The sequence below is a fragment of the Pseudonaja textilis genome, chromosome 5 (genome assembly GCF_049901715.1).
Source record: "Pseudonaja textilis isolate UNSWEBS1 chromosome 5, rPseTex1.2, whole genome shotgun sequence".
Taxonomy (NCBI): domain Eukaryota; kingdom Metazoa; phylum Chordata; class Lepidosauria; order Squamata; family Elapidae; genus Pseudonaja; species Pseudonaja textilis.
In genome coordinates, this window is record NC_141994.1 from 62,889,839 (window position 1) to 62,908,035 (window position 18,197).

At 39.9% G+C, this 18,197-nt stretch overlaps 1 protein-coding gene across 2 annotated transcripts in view; it reads left to right on the forward strand.

The window, feature by feature from the left end:
* The window catches only part of PTPRO (protein tyrosine phosphatase receptor type O), a 154,929-nt gene that overhangs the window by 114,074 nt on the left and 22,658 nt on the right, over positions 1 to 18,197 (forward strand). For both annotated transcript variants that reach the window (XM_087935141.1, XM_087935142.1), the window contains exons 12-16: positions 685 to 805; positions 5,340 to 5,479; positions 8,319 to 8,451; positions 10,090 to 10,210; positions 12,806 to 12,874. In XM_087935141.1, the coding sequence (XP_087791267.1) occupies positions 685 to 805; positions 5,340 to 5,479; positions 8,319 to 8,451; positions 10,090 to 10,210; positions 12,806 to 12,874 (584 nt within the window). The remainder of the gene's footprint in view (positions 1 to 684; positions 806 to 5,339; positions 5,480 to 8,318; positions 8,452 to 10,089; positions 10,211 to 12,805; positions 12,875 to 18,197) is intronic.

An 18,197-nucleotide genomic window follows, 5' to 3' on the forward strand; every position in this document is an offset into this window, starting at 1 on the left:
GTTTCTAGTCTGATCCTCTATTTCAGGATGCATTAATTCCCCAATCCTGAGTGCTGGCTATACTTCAAATGTTTGAAGGAAAGCATGATAAATCTTAAAGTGTATCTACTTAATCCATTTATATGGCCACTCTCTCATTGTATGGCATTTATAATTAAGTACAATTCAAATAAGATTGAAATTGCCCAGGAAAGGAGGGTTGAAATGAGAGGTCCTTGGTGCTCTCTGATTCCTGCTTGTTTTCTGGTAGATGTTTCATTACCCAAACTAGGTAACATCATCAGCGCGAGTGCTCAGAGAGCACCAAGGACCCCTCAGAGCGAAATTAATTTAGTGCAGTGAATACAATCACTCCCTAAGTAGTTAATAATCTTCCTCTTCCATCACATTTAAAAATTGTAATTCAGTAGCAACTTTTGAAAGGATGGAGACCAGACGTCCTTTTTGTTGCATTCTGCCCTGGAGAGACGGGATGTTTATCTCTGCCCACAGTCATTCTCAGCTGATTTGGCTTGACTTGAAAGATCAGCCTTCTGGAGAGCTGGAAAATTGTCCTTCTCTGAAGACTGATTCCAGATCCCCTAAAGAGGCTGAGACAAAAGTCCAATTAGCCCACTAATCCCTGGTCCCTCTTCAAAGCTCATCTTCCCTGCAAAGGAGTTTTTAACTCTTTGTCTGTTTCAGGTAACCCGGAATGTCATGACCACAATGCTCAACCTTCCTGCAGGAGACATCTACAACCTCTCAGTCACTGCTTGCACTGAGCGGGGTAGCAACAGATCTGCGCTTCAGCTGGTGAAAGTTGGTAAGGCCTTAGTTGAGCCATCCTTCGGTCTGGGGCTACAGCCGTGGTCTTGTTTTGGTTTCGTTTTTGTGGCAAGGATGCTGCAAAAATGAAAACGGTTCTCTGAACTGAAGGGATGCATTTTGGTTGGAGGAAAAAATGACATTGATAGATGAGATAGTACAACTGAATGCATAACAGATTGTGTGTTTCCCTTTAGCCATAACTTCTATCTGCAAATATGAGTGTGTGTGAATTATGGGATTTGGTCTATAGGCTTTATAACAGAAGGAATAAAGAGTCGTCACTTGATATTAAAATGGCCAGTGCAACACTGGATTATATATCAGTTTATTGGCTTGCATTCTATGATACAGTGGACCTCAGCTTCCAATGATTTCCTTAATGAAGTTTTGAATTAATGTTTGCTTTGGAAAGGGCATTTTATGCATGTATGTACTTCCTGTCGTTGCAAAACATTACACCCATATCCATATCTATACACACACACCGCTATTCCACCACTTAGCCACTGGCTCACACTTATGACCAGTTGCAGTGTTCTGTGGTTATGAGATCATGATTTGCAACTTTTTTTGGTTCATGGAGCAAAGTGGAACCTTTGCCCGTGGTAACTCAATTTACGTTCATGGTGACTCACCTTAGGACTGTGATAAAAAATGGTCATTAAATTCGATTTGGTCATATGGTGACTCAACAGAAGACCTCGACTTACAACCCAAATTCATTCCAAGATCAAACTACTATTCAGAAGTTTCTTTTTAAAAATATACACCTAGAATTTGTCCACGAGCAAACGAGTTTAAATGTATTTACTCCCTAGTAAAGCTATGTAGAATCGCACCTTAAAAGAAGTATGAGGGAAACAATTGACATGAATTAACTAGTGGGAATCAATTTAGCAACAGTGAAGAATAAGGAAGTCATCACTATGTTTTCTATATTTCAAAAAGGAAAGATTTTTATTTTAATAGGGATAGAAGAATGATGCTTAATCAGTTACCATTCAGGAAGTTTTGAAGCAACTGAAATAAACAAAAGAGCCAGATTTGAAGACAGAGTTTGTAAACAGCACATGATTATCCCTTGTAATATATATGAATTTTGTATTTTGCAGATTCATATATTTGTGAATAATAAATATATGCTTGCACTTAGTTGCAGTATCCATATTCACCATCTTTGGTCAATTTTCTTGCCCAATACTAGCACAGAATTATGGAATATTGTTTGAATATGTATTAATTATTCTTGATTTGGAATAAAACACAGAGACAGAACAGAAAGCTGGGTGACTTTGAACCAATCACTCTCTCTTAGCCCAATCCACCTCACTGGGTTACTGTTCTGGGGAAAATAGGAGGGAGGAGGACCATTAGATATATTCGCTGTCTTGAGTTGTTTATAAAAATAATAAAATGGGATATAAATTAGATACATTAGTAAATAAATAATAAAGTCCAAGAGGTGCCCAAGAAACAACGTTCACCACTTTTGTTAGCTTGTTTTAGTATATTTTTTATTATTTTTGGCTGTTTCTCTGGTCATTTTTTCAGTGGCTGTAAATCCTAACCTTTCATTTCCACAAGCTCAGGATCTTGCTCACTTAAGTTTCATTACTCACAGTTGAATAGCGAAACACACTGAATGCTGAAAATAACGAGATCTATCAGTATTTTTATAAGAATATAATTAATCACATGAACTAAGTAGCAGAGACAGACGCTATAAATGAAAACAGCTGTGTTTTGCTGATGCAAGGGCAAAAATGGCAGGCGTTACAAGTCTATTAAAACACAGCAAATTCACAATGGGAGTAAACATAACTCAGAAGAAAGAATCCTCATATTATAAAGACAATACATGTGTAAATCAGAAGTAATGTTCGGGTATTTTCCCACGTCATTGTAGTTGTGCTTTTAAAGTTGTAGCAACGTTTCAGCAGAATCTCATCTGCCATCATCAGGCTTCTGTATTGTGTTCGTCTGTGAGTCAGACTTTTACAGTTGTTTGTATGGTATTCAGCTTTGCTCAGGTATTTTCCCACGTCATTATAGTTGTGCTTTTAAAGTTGTAGCAACGTTTTGTAACAATGGCTCTGAAAGTCTGACTCACAGACGAACACAATACAGAAGCCTGATGATGGCAGATGAGATTCTGCCGAAACGTTGCTACAACTCTAAAAGCACAACTATAATGACGTGGGAAAATACCCGAGCAAAGCTGAATACCATACATATATATCTTTATCTATATCTATCTATCTGTGTATGTGCGTGTGAGTGTGTGTGTGTGTTAAAGATGGTACAATAAAGCACCTACAAACTAATGGCATAACTTTACCTTTTGGAAATTGGAAAGAGTAGAGAAATCATACAATCATCGGTGACTAGGCATGTACAGGTCAGTGGTGGGATTCAAAAAAATTTACTCCCAGTTCTGTGGGCATGGCTTGGTGGTCGTAGCAGGGGAAAGATACTGCAAAATCCCATTTTCTCCCCACCCCACTAACCTACTTTCCAGCTCCGTTCTCCTGAGCAGGGCAACAGAAGAAGATCCAGCCAATCAGCAGGGACTCAGGAGGCAGAGAATAGATGGGGGTGGGGCCAGTCAGAGGTGGGATTTGCTGGTTCTCCAAACTACTCAAAATTTCCACTACCAGTTCTCCAGAACTGGTCAGAACCTGCTGAATACCACCTCTTGTACAGGTAGTCCTTGATTTATGACCACAATTGAGCCCAAAATTTCTGTTGTTAAATGAGACAATTGTTAATTGCCCCATTTTAACAATTTTTTTGTCACAGTTGTTAAGAGAATCACTGCAGTTGCTAAGTTAGTAACATAGTTGTTAAGTGAATCTGGCTTCCCCATTGACTTGGCTTGTCAGAAGATCTCAAAAAGTGATCACATGACCCCAGGACACTGCAACCATCAAAAGCATGAGTCAGTTGCTAAATGTCCGAATTTTGATCACGTGACCATGGAGATATTGCAAATATAAATGTGAAAAATAGTCATTTTAAGTCACTTTTGTCAATGCCCTTGTTAATTTGAATGGTCACTTATTGAACTGTTGTAAGTCAAGGACCACCTGTAGAAAGATCTGAATGAGCAACCTACCACCTACAGTCTGCATATAAATTCTCAGAACCCCAGGAGTTTGCTACCAAATTTTAGATCCAATCATATGGCTGCAGGTGTTTTCTGACTTTTACACACACACACACACACACGCACAACCTTTCATGGATGACCCTGTTCAGGGCTGATTGCCCACCTTGGTAGTTGCAAGTTGCACAATACCTTTTCACTTGGATGAATTGTCTGAATGCCCATAAAGAATAGAATAGAATAGAATAGAATAGAATAGAATAGAATAGAATAGAATAGAATAGAATAGAATAGAATAGAATACTTTATTGGCCAAGTGTGATTGAACACACAAGGAATTTGTCTTGGTGCAAATACTCTCAGTATACATAAAAGAAAAGATACATTTGTCAAGAGTCAAGAATCATCAGGTACAACACTTAATAATGGTCGTAGGGTACAATAAGCAATCAAATCATACTAAGAAACAGTTAATATAAACCATAAGGATACAAGCGACAAAGTAACAGTCATACAGTCACAAGTGGGAAGGGATGGGTGATAAGGAGTGATGAGAAGAGTAATAGTAATAGTAGTGCAGACTTTGTTAATAGTTGGACAGTATTGAGGGAATTATTTGTTTAGCAGAGTGATGGCGTTTGGGTAAAAACTGTCCTTGTGTCTAGTTCTGGTATGTGGTGCTCTATAGCATCGTTTTGAGGGAAGGAGTTGAAATAGTTTATGTCTGGGATGTAAGGGGTCTGTAAATATTTTCACAGCCCTCTTTTTGACTCATGCAATATACAGGTCCTCGATTGAAGGCAGGTTGATCGCAATTGTTTTTTCTGCAGTCCTAATTACTGTCTGAGGTCTGTGTCTGTCTTGTTGGGTTGCAGAACTTGTTGGGTTGGGTCTTGTTGGGTTGCAGAAATGCAAAGAGAGATCAAAGATGAGAAAACAAGTGATCTTAAATTTGCTTTGCTTTGGCTTGGGATGGCTTCATTATTATTATTTTTTTAATGAACTGTCACAATTGTGATATATAGATCTAAATTTTTAACATCCAAGATTTATAATCATTTGAGAAAGCAAACCAGATGAGCCATTAATTGTGAGATTATTCAACACGCCGGGATTCACCCTTGTTCTTTATGAGGCAAAAACATTTTCAGCAGCAAACACATACATATTCATCCTGCAGCTAAGAGTTAATTGAAAAAGGAAGTGAAGTAAGTGTTGAAAAAGAGAAGAAAAAGCAAGCTGCATCAGACTGCCTTCCTGTTTTAAAGTCCCATTTTATTGCCAAGCAACTCAGGGAAGACTGAAAAGTTATCCCCATCGGTCTGTAGAGTTCACGATCTTGGATCACCTCTAATCTTTCACTTTATGTGGGATCCCAGTGACCTACAAGGTGCAGTCAAAGAGACTCTTATCTCGTTTCTAGATCCAGCTCCTCCAAGATCACTCTTTGCGGTGAATAAAACACAGACCTCTGTGACTCTCTTGTGGGTAGAAGAAGGAGTAGCGGATTTCTTTGAGGTTTTTTGCCAGCAGATCGGCTCAGACCATGAGACAAAGGTTCAGGTATGTGTTTTTATCCTTGGATCAATTTCAGATCGTTCCTGAGATACTTAACCTGGGTGGCTCTGGTTTGAAATCCAGCCTCTTTTTGCATGAATCAGTGCAAGGTAAACTTTAAGTGAAAAGACACAGCTTGACCCAGTGGTGTTACTGGTTGTGTTGATACACAGATTTAATTTAAAAGACACTTACCATTCCTGTTACCATTTCTAGCTGTTAGCAATCTAAATTTGAAGCAAGCATCTTCAAACAAAAAAAAAAGGCAAGAAAGTCCAGATATCTCCTGCAAGAAGCACCTTAGGGACAATTAACCAGTGGAACAACTTGCCTCGAGAAGTTGTGAATTCTCCATCACTGGAAGTTTTTAAGAAGAGATTGGACAATTGTCTGAAATGGCATAGGGTTCCCTGCTGAGCAGGGGGTTGGACTAGAAGACCTCCAAGGTCCCTTCCAACTCTGTTATTCCGTGAAGTGTAACAATATACAGAGACAGAAACTGGCATGACACAAGCCCTGTCCTTTCCTACGTGTGTCATGTTGCATGAATGCTATAAAAATAAAGCTTCTACTGGATACCTACATATATAAAATAGCAATGGAGCTATACCAGCTAGCCACCATCCCAGTCTTCAAAATATTGAGGCTTCCATTCAATCCAGCATTAGATAGCTAGATTTAAGGGGTCTCCTTTCCCACATTCAGTTGGATTCTGGACAGCAATTAATTGCATGTCAGAACCTTAATATGAGTCATGACCTTGAATACAGCCTCTTTCTCTTCAACATGTGAGATCTTCTAAGAGTAAATGATTCCTATCTACCCCCATTGCAGGATACAAAATCATCACAAATGTTGAGTTTCAAGACTTCAGAAGGGCTGGAGGAGTCCTATCTGAAAGCTGTTGTCTTCCTTTAGCTGCTGTCTTAAAATGCTTTAAGTTCCCAGTTCTATTTGTTATTTCGTCATTACCCTTGTTAGTATTTTTGTGGTTAACATTTTCAATATCTTCGTACTTCTTGCAACATTCTTTACATCTGAATGTTCTGAGCAGAACAAAATTGCTTTTGTTTTCCTGAAGTTGTATTTAAGAGGGTAGGGTTTGTTTGTTTTTCAATGACGCTCTATTCTATTTCAGATATTTTAATTAATGTCAAACTAAATCTCCAGCTTGGAGATGTAAAAAAAAAAAGCTTATGTTTAATTAGAATCAAAGTCCACTGAGATTTTTATCCACAATGGAGAGCCAGAAGCATCTAAGAAATTTGTACCTGGGATAGAACCCTTGAACTCAGAGAGATTCCAAATCCTAGCTACTCAAATTATTTCCTCTAGATTGGCAATCCCCAACCTTTCCAGCTTGGCAGCCCGGCACTGGAGTGGGAGGGGGGAGTTCAAGTTTGCACAAACAGAGCTTCTTGTGTGCGTGCAAGCACCTGCCCCTCACACAGCCCAGTTCCGAATGGGTTATGACCCACTAGTGGGTCAGGGGTTGGGGACTCCTGCTCTAAATATTACTAACTCTGAGCTAATCCATTATTCCTATTAGCTATCTTAAATATTATGTAATCGTGTGTGTAGGGGACCCGGTGGCTCAGTGGCTAAGACGCTGAGCTTGTTGATCAGAAAGGTTGGCAGTTCGGCGGTTCGAATCCCTAGCACTGCATAACAGAATGAGCTCCCATTACTTGTCCCAGCTTCTGCCAACCTAGCAGTTCGAAAGCACGTAAAAATGCAAGTAGAAAAATAGGGACCACTTTGGTGGGAAGTTAACAGTGTTCCATGCACCTTTAGTCGTGCCAGCCACATGACCACAGAGATATCTTCAGCTTTGTAACGGAGATGAGCACTGCCTCCTAGATCTGGAAATGACTAGCACATATATACGAGGGGAACCTTTACCTTTACCTAATTAATGCATGCGTCTTAAAATTATGCCCACTCCCCCAAAGGAGTGAATTAACTCCAGCTGAAACCAGTGGGTTGTCTTAAGAGAGAATCTATTCAAAGTTTACCACCGTTCAGATAAGGTTGGAATTTCTGGATGAGCAACTGGAGAACTATTCTCTGTTAGCATACAAGAATGAGCTAATAGATCTTTCTCTTTTGTACTATGTCGCTCATCATCACCTGAAATCTTATATAGGAAATTGGACTTCATTCTTCCCTAATCCTACACTACTAGCACTTTTAAGTATGGAAGACATATTGGGAAGAAGAGTTTCCCAAAGTAGGGATGCCAGAGATATCAATACCCAACTGCTACCTTCAGCCAAGGATTAAATGTAGGATTATGCTACTTTCTAGAACTTGTTTTTGAAAAGGAGGATATAATTATAGAAAAGAAGGCCGAATGGTTGTCTGAATAAACAAATCATGCTAAAGGCTACGAGGAAAAGAATGACAGGTTGAGTCCTTAACGCTCACTATTGAACTACCCGAACTCTCATGTCTTCAACGCATTCTAAGAAGCATAAAGACCAATATATGAGACTGTTGCATAAACCAGAGTACACTAGGTTTATTGCTGGTGCAGGCCGCTGTAGAAATATGGCAAAGCTGTCATTGAATGGCTTTATTGTGGACCCATGCTGCAGACAGTTTCATCCGTATGTCTTGCAATATCCTCATATTTAGAGAAGCGGTAAGTAACTAAATAAACAGTGGGCTGGACTGGTGTTCCACAATGTACCCACATAACCTCTTCCTTGTAGCAAAATTACGAGAATGAGCTCGCAGCTCCGTTCATGCGCATGGCCCTCTGATTTCAAATCCTGTGTAAAATCAGAAATAGGGGTGAAAAAATTCCTAACCATACACTCTTTTCCTTCCCAATATAATGCAGGAACCAGTCACTGTTTCTTCTCATGTCGTGACAGTCTCCAGCCTTCTCCCCGCCACTTCCTACAACTGCAGTGTTACAAGTTTCAGTCATAACAGCCCCAGCATTCCCACCTATATTTCAGTTTCCACTATGGGTAAGCCGAGTCCTTCAAATTCTCCAACTAAGCATTTCTCCAAATGTGTGTTTGAATTCTTTCCGCTTCCCATTTCTAATTTGAACGGAGAGGTTAGAGTGAATTACCAAAAAAAAAAAAAAAAAACCACTGAAGTTATTTTAAATATATCAGAAATGGGTATCATTATGTAATCATCCTTTATTTACAGGCGATCCTCATTATTTGCGAGTTCTGTATTTGGAAATTTGCTTATTCATCAAAACATATTTGTAAGAACAAAATCGTGGTGCTGTCATGATTGTTCATGGACATGCGGAGCAGCAAAACACTGGAGTTACCTTATGTGTGTGTCTCCAGCTGAGGTTTCAGCATTATTAATTCAATATTCATGCATTTTCAGAGAACATTACTACCAAACATAATGAGAATTTAAACAATACAGTCAAAAAACAAACAGAGGTAGATGCAAGCAGTTTGTATTGACTCATCAGTACCTACATTACAATCAGATATCGAGAATTGCCTGTATCTATTTATTCTATGTTAGGGTTCATATATAATGTGACTTGTTTGTTTTTGGCTTGTGTAGTGTCAGCTGTTGTGGTTTACAAATCAGGGTTTAAAAATGAGTGAAATGAATGAATCCTGCCAATAAGATATCATGCAAATGTTTTCCTTAAACCTTGGATCTCATTGGAAGAGACATCTGCCTCACCCTTTTATTTGATAGCCTTCAATAATAATGCAAAGACTTGTTTTCTGGCTGACATTGCCCATACCAGAATGTCAGTTTTAGGCTGCAGTCTTCTATCAAACTTCTATCTTAAGTCCTTCTCAATGAAGGGGGGAGCCAGAATTAAGAATGTATGGATTACTTCTTTTGACCCAAGCCTTGTTCAAATCAAACAAAGACAAAGTATGTATAAAAGCAAACCTTTTTAATGCGGCGCTGTGAATTCTGTGCATTCACAGCCAAGAGTCATTCGAAATTAATTGTCCCAGATAAGAGCAAGCCCTTTCAAGATTGCGAAAGGCTGCCAAGAACAAAAGACTAATTGCAGATAAATATCTCAAGCCAGAAACAAACTGGAGCAAGCAGGGCTTCAATGAGGACTCTGAGCATAAAGAACTTCTTTGCTTCCTGCAAAGAAGCCAACCCCAAAGGCTGGCTTTTATCCCTTATGAAAGGGGCCATCACCTTCCAGCCTTACTCCTGAGTCGCCAATCCTGTTGCAGCTGCTCTTTCCTTTGAGCAGCCCTGCGCGCACACGCACTGAGCACGAGCTCTCCGTGTCCCTCTTCATCACTGCTGCCAGACTTCACAACCTCCGAAGGCAGCACCCAAGTCTCTGATAGTCCTAGCCCCATCTCTGCATCAAACACAGGCCCCTCATCCGCGTCTTCACTCTCAGAGACTTCAGTACCTGCTATTGGCGAACCACAACAGTTACTGGTTAATTCCCATGATTTGTTCATTGAAGAAATCTAAAAATTCAGAAAGATATTTTCTGGGAAGATTGGGGGGTGGGGTGGGAACCCTCTAGAAACAGGGAGCCACTGGCAGAAGTCAATATCTTTTTATTTTATCATGTCAGTTTATGGGAATGCTAGTATCAATTGCTTTCATTAACCTGGATCCCTTGTTCCTGTTTGCAGTTGTGGAGATGAATCCTAACGTGGTGGTGATTTCAATTCTTGCCATTCTGAGCATTCTTCTGATAGGGCTTTTGCTTGTAACATTGGTGGTTCTTCGGAGAAAGCATCTACAAATGGCCAGGTAGGATGTACACCTTCTAATACCAAGGTCTTCTTACGGGATAAAAGTTCTACATGTAACACGGAAGCAGTAAGAATTATTCCACAGAGCCTAACATTTAACATGAGGATATAGATGGATTTTTGATGGCTTTAACATTTCCAGGAGGTTCACCCCAGAAGTATCTTATGAAGAACATAGAATGCAGAACATAGAATAATGGGGTTAAAAGGAACCTTGGAGGTCTTGTAGTCTCAAGCAGAAGACCCTTAAAAACTTCTGGATATCTAATAAATAAATAAAATAATAGTAATAATAGTAATAATAGTAATAATATCAGATTTGAATACCCTGATTCTACAAAAAACCATCCTACTTGGAACAATTTATATCTTCCGATGCTACCCTAACAGTTCCTACGTCAGTGGTGGCTAACCTTTTTGGGCTACTGTGCCAAGAATTGTGCCACACTTGCATGCTCATGCTCGCATGCCAGCACCTAGAAGGCAATGTGCCCCCCCACATCCCCTATGCATGCACGCATAATCCCACCCCCCGCTGCCCCCTTACCTGCACTGCACCTCACAGCTGATTTTTGGTCAGTTGGAAGCCTTTTTTCAGCCTCCCAAAGGCTTGAGGAAGGCTTCTGCAGGCTTCTAAAAGCTTTGTAGGCTGAAATCTAGCTCCGTTTCATCACTTCCTATTTTTCTGAAAATACCAGAAGTGATGAAATGGGGCTAGATTTTGGCCTACAAAGCTTGTAGAAGCCTTCAGAAGCCTTCCTCAAGCCTTTGGGAGGCTGAAAAGGTTCCCATCGGTTCCCATAGGTTTGCCATCACGGTCCTAGGTCCTTGGTTAAGACTAAAGATTAAATAATAATAATAATAATAATAATAATAATAATAATAATAATACCCTGTTTCTCCAACAATACGGCCTCCCCCAATAGGAAGTCCCAGCATGTTTTATAGGCATGAAATGAAATTAAGCCCCTCCCCCCAAATTAAGGCCTATATTAAAACATGCAAAATGGGGGGGAATGGTGGCGGGGCTTGCCGTTAGGAAGTACTTTTGTTGCACACCCGGATATGGTGTTGCCTGCGTTGACCCCGATATGAAGTGCCCCATCAATGCCAAGGTCAGCATCCAAGCTGTTGCTGCCCGCCCGTCCAAAGATGCAAGGGGGGGAATTAAGTCAACCCCGAAAAGACGGCCTAGCCAACATTATGTTCAATGGAGCTTACTTTTAGCAATGATATTTAGGATTATTTAGGACTGCTCGCCACGATATAAAAAAGATGTTGGGACTCTAGAAAGTGTGCAGAGAAGAGCAAAAAGATGATTAGGGGAGTGGAGGCTAAAACATATAAAGAACGGTTGCTGGAACTGGATATGTCTCGTTTGATGAAAAGAAGGACTAGGGGTGACATGATAGCAGTCTGCCGATATCTCAGGGGCTGCCACAAAGAAGAGGGAGTCAAGCTATTCTCTAAAGCACCTGAGGGCAGGACAAGAGGCAAAAGGTGGAAACTAATCAAGGGGAGAAGCAGCCTAGAACTAAGGAGAATTTTCCTGACAGTTAGAACAATTAATCAGTGGAACAACTTGCCTCCAGAAGTTGTAAATGCTCCAACACTGGAAGTTTTTAAGAAGAGATTGGAGAACCATTTATCTGAAGTAGTGTAGGATTTCCTGCCTAGGCAGGGGGTTGGACTAGAAGACCTCCAAGGTCCCTTCCAACTCTGTTATTCTATATTCTATAACTGTAACTAATTTGCATGTTGCTCCAATCATTCCCAGACTTCAGCTGCCCAGTAAATTCTTATAAAGACTTATTCTCCAATAGATACCATAAGATATACACACGCATGAATTGTATATAGCTGGGTCCCCAAACCTTGGCTGTGGATTGGTACTGATCCTTAGCCTCCTAGGAACCAAGGCATGCAAATGAGCAAAACTTCATCTGTGTTTGCATGGGTGAAACCACTGCCCCCAGCCCATGGAAAAATTATTTTCCACGGAATTGGTCCTTGATGTCCAAAATATTATGGGCCACTGCATCTCTTTTGCATGCAATACTGCAGCAAATTGGTTTTACACTTTGAGGTTGGTGATTTTACAGTTCCCACCTAGCCCTTCTGCTACAACATCAAGTCCGGCACTAGTTTCACATCCGTGCATATCTTTGGTTGCGAAGGTCCTTAAATTCCATGCTGATCTTTTATCACTGTCCTCACAGTTTTCAGTAAAACCCATTAAACAGCTGATTTATGCAGCAGTGTTGCTTCTGGGAAGTTTATTGGCTTATGACAAAACTGTTTTCTAAATCAAGGTATTGATCAACAGCAGAGGTGAGGCAGTTGTGGGCTGTCATTTATTTCAGGACTCTAATTCTATCCTAATTTGCATTCCAAGTAGACAACCAGAACTGTTCTTGGAAACCAATGGCATCTAAAGAACAGCAGGCGTAATCAACCTCATTCTTCCCTTTGTAACAGAAAAGGAAAACAGTCTAGTTTATCTTGTTTAAGTTTAAAGTGATAGACTTTCTGCAAAAATATGTAATTTTTTTAAACAAATCCATCAATAATAACTCTGAATCTTCCAAACTAGGGAGTGTGGAGCGGGAACATTTGTGAATTTTGCTTCATTGGAAAGAGACGGGAAACTCCCGTACAACTGGTAAGTATATATCTCAGAAGATTTGCAATATAGTTTTTTTCCTCCCTTGCAACATATAATTGTTACGTTGATTCCTTTAAGGTGGATATTAATATTGAAAGTCTAGCCATTAGATCCCGGTGGTTTTTCTTTTTTAAAAAAGTGCTTTAATAAAGTAGAATATTATTTCTTCTGACATGAGATAAGAACATTTCAAATTACAGAATTAATCTTTACTCGAGAAACATTCTGTACAACTCTAATTTCCATTACAGTTTTAGCAGTCCAATAGAATGTAGAGACCGGGTTATCTCAAATCATTATCATCTAATCCAAAATTGCTATTGAGGGAGCAAAGAGCATTATGTTTTCCTAATTAAAATGGCATGATGATATCGTAACATGGCAGAGTTATAGTTAGGCTTTAGGAACTCTAGCTTCAGAACTCAGAGAAGTAGAAATCTCTTTTGTTTATGGGAGTACGTGTAAAACATCATCTATTTTGGGGTGCTTCCGAACATGGGTACCACAAACCTGAAAAATGACTCTTAAAGGTCAAGAAAGATTGCAGGAAGACCACCTCTTCTGTCTGACAGGAAATGCCTTTTCTTCTCCCAGATTTTCAAAGCACAATGTAAAAAGAAAGGCTAACTATTGTGGTAACAGTGCTTTAAAATGTATCAGTTGAGTTTAATTTTTAATGTGTTTTCACCATGCACTTTTTTCTTTGTCTTGGTGTGGTTTTCATCCTTTTACCCAGAAGCTGAAAATGGAATACAGTGAACCCCTTTGTTTTCACAGATTATTGGGGGGAGGAAGATGGGGGGAGGAAAGGAGGGAGAAAGAGAGAGGGAGGGGGAGAGAGAAGCAGAGAAAGAGATCCACAAAGAGATGGAGCCTGTCAATTAACTCGTCCAATTAAATTATTCAATATCTTTTAGCTTCAGTTAAAACTGAGAAATTTCAAGGCCGGTGTGATGATCCACTTTATGATTGCCATAATGTATGACCTTATTTTGCAGTGGTCATTAAGTGAAGGCAACTTCATTAAGCAAAACCAGCCATCCTTAAGTAAACATGGCACTTGTCAAGAGCTCCATACCATTCCTGAGAAGCCTGGCTTCAGTCCTTACAGTTCTTCCAAAGGTTATCCACCCAATTGCAATGTGTAAGGTGGAAATTACTAAACATTTGGGAAGTTATCTGTTATTCTGTTTAGCTATATTTATTAAGTGAACTTTAAATTAAATCAACTTGGGGTTGGAAGAGATCTTGGAAGTGTTCTAGTCCAACTGCCTGACCATTTCTGTGAGATGGGGAAAGAGTGGAGGAAGTGTATGTTTTAGTACGCTATTCAATGCCCCAAAATAACATTTGGGGCTGGCAGAATAACAGAATTGGGAGGAACCTTGGAGGTTCCTTGGGTGGGGAGTTGGACTAGATGACCTATAAGGTCCCTTCCAACTCTGGTTATCTGTTATCTGTTAAGAGAAGAGGTCTTCTAGTCCAAATCCAGCTCAAGCAGGAAACCCTACACAATTCCAGACAAATGGTTATCCAGTCTCCTCTTACTAACCTCCAGTGTTGGAGCAGTTCCGGAAGCAAGCTGTTCCACTGATTAATTGTACTCACTGTCTGGAAATTTCTCCTTAATTCTAGGTTGCTTCTCTCCTTGATTAGTTTCCATCCACTTCAAGTGCCTTGGAGAATAGGTTGACCGCAAAGCGCCTGAGGGCAGGACAAGAAGCAATGGATGGAAAGTGATCAAGGAGAGAACCAACCTAGAGCCAGGGAGAAATTTCCCTGTTTCATGTTGCAAGAACACCAACTAAGAACGGGAAGGTTCAAGACTGTCCTCAGCTATGGAAGTTCAGGGTGATTTGGGGAAAATCATTCTTTTTCAACCCAACTGAAACAGAGGTTGGTTGTTCTTGTGACAAAATGGAGGAAGCAGTGCTGTGTTTCTTAGAGCTCAGATTCTCACAAAGCATAGCAAAAGCAGTGTTACCTTTAGTTAAGAAAAAAGAATATCAGTGACAACTTATAGCAGTCTTTATCCAGCTTGTCTCCACTCACGCCAGTACTTTTACATTTTTATCAAGAAGAAAATTTGAGTCCTCTTTTTCGGCCTCAAGAGGGCATTGTTGGTCTTTCAAACTTTCACGAACCTCATTTTCCATGATTTTCTGGACAGGATCTTGACAAACACATATAAGTTATTAATTAAATCTGAGAATTCTGTCCTTCACAAGAACCACATTTAAGCAATTCTTTTACAGTATGCTTTGGGGACAAAGCTAGAGAAGTATACCTGTAATGGGAAGAAGGAGCAACCTTGAGAACAGGAGGAAGAGATACAACCAAAATAGTGATTGAATAAAAAAAAATCTTAGCCTGGGGCAGAAATGTAATTTGAGGAAGTATCTCAGACAGGACCCTCCCTAATTCTCATAAAGAAAAAAAAGAGATGGGGGAAACACATTCAAGAATCTGTTACTGTTATCTTATAATAAAAGTAGTACTGGCTTGTTTGTGTTTGTTTACAAGCTTAGTCTACATTGGAGTTCTGACCTGCCTATCCTGAAATATACTACCGCAATTGGAACCAGAATTTCTGTTGCTAAAGAAGACGCCTGTTAAATGAATTGTGCCTAGTTTTGCAACCTTTTTTTGCCATGGTTGTTAAACAAATTACTGTGGCTGTTAAGTGAGTCAGTGAACCAGCTACCCTCCAATGACTGTTGGAGGTCACAAATCCTATGACCCTGGAGATGTTGCAAATATATGCCGGTCTCCGGGTGCCTAAATTTTGACCTTGAAACCCTGAGGATATTGCAGTGGTCATAAATGTGAGGACCGGTAGTAAATCACCTTTTTCAGTGCTGTTGTAATTTCAAATGGTTGTAAGTTGAGTACTACCTGTATTGTATTGCTTTCCTACACTTGGATCCTATCCATTCTGGGTTGGAAGCCTTCCATCCTCTCTATCAGAGACATAGCAGTAGCAGTAGGACTTAGACTTATATACCCCTTTATAGTGTTTTACAGCCCTCTTTAAGCAGTTTACAGAGTCAGCCTATTGCCCCCAACAATCTGGGTCCTCATTTTACCCACCTTGGAAGGATGGAAGGCTGAGTCAACCTTGAGCCTGATGGGATTAGATCTGCCAAATTGCAGGTAGCTGGCTGCAGTAGAAGTAGCTTTTAGTACTTCACTCTAACCACTGCGCCACTGTGGCTCCTTTGTGGCCCATTTTAATGTAAACATATTCCTATTTTTGTTGATTAATTTAATCTTTATGTAGCCTCCCTCTGGTATAGGGATGTCACCATCTGCAGAGTTGTAATTGCAGGAATGTTCCAATCTCGGATGGCAAACCTCAGATAAAGAATGTTTGCAAGCAAATACAACTCAGGCAAACAAAGTCACTAATCTATGGATAAAGGAGGATTAGGGAGGGGAAGTAGACATATGTTAGACTTTAACTAGAGATAATTAATTGTATGGATTACTGTGCTAAACAGTAATGAAAGTTAAGCAGTAACCAAAGTTAACCAATGATGGAGGATAACTAAAAATGTATATAAATGCAAGACTAGACTCCAATAAAGATCATCATCATCATCATAATTCAGTTGTTCATCATCAAACAACTCAACTGCCTCGACATTACAGCAACCATCTCAATAGCAATCTTCATCTCTAAACATCAAGAAAAACAATAAAATATGGCCATCCTGCTTTTCTGGGTAGGTTTCATTTCTCAAAGCTGCTATAAAAAGAACAATTTCAAAAGCCAAGAAAAAGGAAGCTAAATTTATCTTCAGAGTCAGCACCTTCCATAAATTTGGCCACAGCCAAGAAAGTGTGCTATTGTGGCCCACAGAGACATTTTTAACACAAGGCTTGCTGATCTAAGAGATTGGCCAGGCACATTTTAGAGAAAGGCAGCGTTTCTCCACCTGGCCCACTTTAAGAAGTGTGGACTTCAACTCCCAGAATCCCCCAGGCCCCAACCAAAAAATATTGCCTGGAGAAGGGAGGGGCAGCACATTTTTTTACAATATCCAGAGTGTATTTCTTTGGACAATCTCACCTCAAGGGATAAGATATTCTAAAATATTCTCTTAACCCCTGAGGTGAGATCAGCTCCCACCCTTCTGATTTTCTATAAGATCCTTAAGATCTGATTCTGTCAGAGTGTTGGGGGCCCCAATGGGAGAGTATCATACTGGAGGTGGTTGATTAATTAAGAGACAATCCCTCCTCAAATCCTGTTCCCTTCTTCCCCGTAGTGTAACTGTGACTTTACTTTGATAGTACTTTCATTTTATTGTGTGAGGAATATTTATGCCTAATGATTTTAGTATTTTATGCTGTCAACTTCCCGGAGTCACTTTGAAATGAGATGGGTGGCAAATAAATGTAATAAAATAAATAAATAAAATCAGTTGTTAAAAACTGATGGATGAACTTGAAAGAGAAAATTCTGAAAATTGCAACCAAACTAACATGAGAACATAATTTAAAAGAAACAAAACTAGAATTTTAAGAAACAGGAAAGTAAATCCTGGCTTTTCACATATCCTTTACTCATTTTGCATCACAATTCAGCCCACTGTGCCCCCTGGAAAGCTAAAGTAAAGCAAAGCCAAGCCCCATCCCATCAAAAATTTATCCATACTGCTTAAAGCCTGGCAGTCAACTAGAGATTTGGATATGGACAGCATGGAAAATGAGAAGATGCTCCAAAGAGAAGCACTGAAAGAGAAATCATACATGCTTTAAATCTCATCCCATGTTTTGTTCTGATTTTGCTTAGGGTGGGATTCTACCAGTTTGCACCTATTCGCTAGAACCGGTTGTTAACATTCTAAACAGTTTGGAGAACCAGTTGTTAGAAGAAATTACTGGCCTAATCCTGTAAGGAAGGCAGGAAGGAAACATTCTGGTGTTGCTTACAGAAACTGCCTCTCCGTTAACCCTTATTACATTCTTGGCAGGACTAGACTTCCTGTCTCAGGAACGTCTCTGGAGTTTTTTCCCCCCTCCTTTGCTGGTACTTTGCTTGTGTGGAGTGATGATTCAAGGTTACAATGGCACTGAAAAAAGTGGCTTATTACTGTTTTTTATACTTACGACTGTTGCAGCATCCCCACAGTCATGAGAGGCCAGGCGAGGAGATGCGTGCCTTGATGTGAGTGATGTGGGAGTTGGCCACGCCCAGCCAATAACATGAACACCAAGCCATGCCCACCAACTAAGCTACGCCCACAGAACCGGTTATTAAAAAATTTGAATCCCACCCCTGATTTTGCCTATTATTGGCATTTGCTCCCAGCCT